Source organism: Eimeria mitis, genomic scaffold, assembly GCF_000499745.2.
Source record: "Eimeria mitis Houghton genomic scaffold, Emh_scaff3326, whole genome shotgun sequence".
In the NCBI taxonomy this organism is placed as follows: Eukaryota; Apicomplexa; class Conoidasida; order Eucoccidiorida; family Eimeriidae; genus Eimeria; species Eimeria mitis.
The window spans coordinates 1-1,348 of record NW_013571665.1 but is presented as its reverse complement, the minus strand read 5'-3'; the positions used below and the strand labels follow the sequence as shown (position 1 = coordinate 1,348).

Below are 1,348 nucleotides of genomic sequence, written 5' to 3'. Positions count from 1 at the left end.
AATCAGCAGCAGAAAGGAATGAGATGACATCAACAGCAAGAACGGCGGTAGCCCGTCCTGCTGCTGCTGCAGCAGCCGCAGCAGCAGCAGCAGCAGCAGCAGCAGGTGGTGCTGCTGCTGGACGGAAGCGTGTTGCTGCTGCTGCTTCTCGTCCTACTCATATAAAGAGGTCCCGCAGGCAGCAGCAGGTGGAGCAGCAGCAAGAAGACAGTTCAGCAGCAGCAGCAGCAGCAGCAGCAGCAGCTGCTGCTGCTGCTGCTGCTGCTGATGCAGAGGAGGAGGACGAGGGGGGGAGAGGGGCTGAAGCAGCAGCGACGAGTGCTCCCGCAGCAGCAGCAGCAGCAGCAGCAGCAGAAGCAGCTGTGCCAGCTGCTGCTGCTGTCGATCCGCCCGCAGTTGATGATTCAGGAGATCCCCAGAGCAGCAGCAGCAGCAGCAGCAGCAACAGCAGCAGCAGCAGCAGCAGTGGCGGCAGCAGGACTCGCCGTGCTGCAGCAGTTGCTGCTGCTGCTGCTCTGCAGTCTTGCATACGAAGGCAGCGGCCTGCCCCCAACAAGAATAACAGCAGCAGCAGCAGCAGCAGCAGCAGTAGCAGCAGCAGCAGCAGCAGCAGCTTGGCTGTGTGTGCAGCCTCTAACATGAGCAGCAGCAGCAGCAGCAGCAGCAGCAGCAGCAGCAGCGGTTCCGGCATATCGTGTTCTGCAGGTTGCCCAACAGCAGCAGCAGCAGCAGCAGCAGCTTCTGCAGCAGCAGCAGCAGCAGCAGCAGCAGCAGTTTCTATTCCTCGTAGTGTTGCAGCAGTGGAAGCAATAACTCTGCTGCAGCGGCTGTGGGTGCAGCCCGTGCTGCTGTATGTGCAGCAGCAAGACCCCCTGCTGCTGCCGTCCCGGGAGAGTTTTGCTGCTGCTTATTCTCTTGTGCGGCAGCTGACGGAGACAGAGGAGACAGCCTTTCAGGTGTATTGTCTCTTTCGTTTGTCTCTCGCGGACTGGGCAGCAAGACAGCTCAGATTTATTATACAGCAGCAGCAGCAGCAGCACAAGCAGCACAAGCAGCACCAGCAGCAGCAGCAGCAGCAGCAGCAGGTGCTGCTGCTGCAGCGAGGGGGAGGAACTGCTGCAGCTAAAAGCACAGCGAGAACTGCTGCAGCACGAGATGCATGCAGCTGTGCTGAATGCGCAGCAGCTGGTATTGAACCCAGCAGCAGCAGCAGCAGCAGCAGCAGTAGCAGCAGTAGCTGCTGCTGCTGTTGCTGTTGCTGTTGCTCTGAGGAGGACCCTGCTGCTGCTTCACACCCATTTACCCCGCAGCAGCAGCAGCAGCACCATCACAACCATCACCATCATCA

The 1,348-nt window shown here is 59.8% G+C and overlaps 1 protein-coding gene across 1 annotated transcript in view; it reads left to right on the top strand.

Annotated features, from left to right (window-relative positions):
- EMH_0064850 (uncharacterized protein) overlaps positions 1-813 on the top strand; it is a gene marked incomplete at both ends in the record, with an annotated part of 2,591 nt that extends 1,778 nt beyond the window's left edge. The window contains 2 exons of the mRNA XM_013498310.1: positions 3-620; positions 706-813. Of these exons, the coding sequence (XP_013353764.1) occupies positions 3-620; positions 706-813 (726 nt within the window). The remainder of the gene's footprint in view (positions 1-2; positions 621-705) is intronic.
- Positions 814-1,348: the final 535 nt, after the last annotated feature.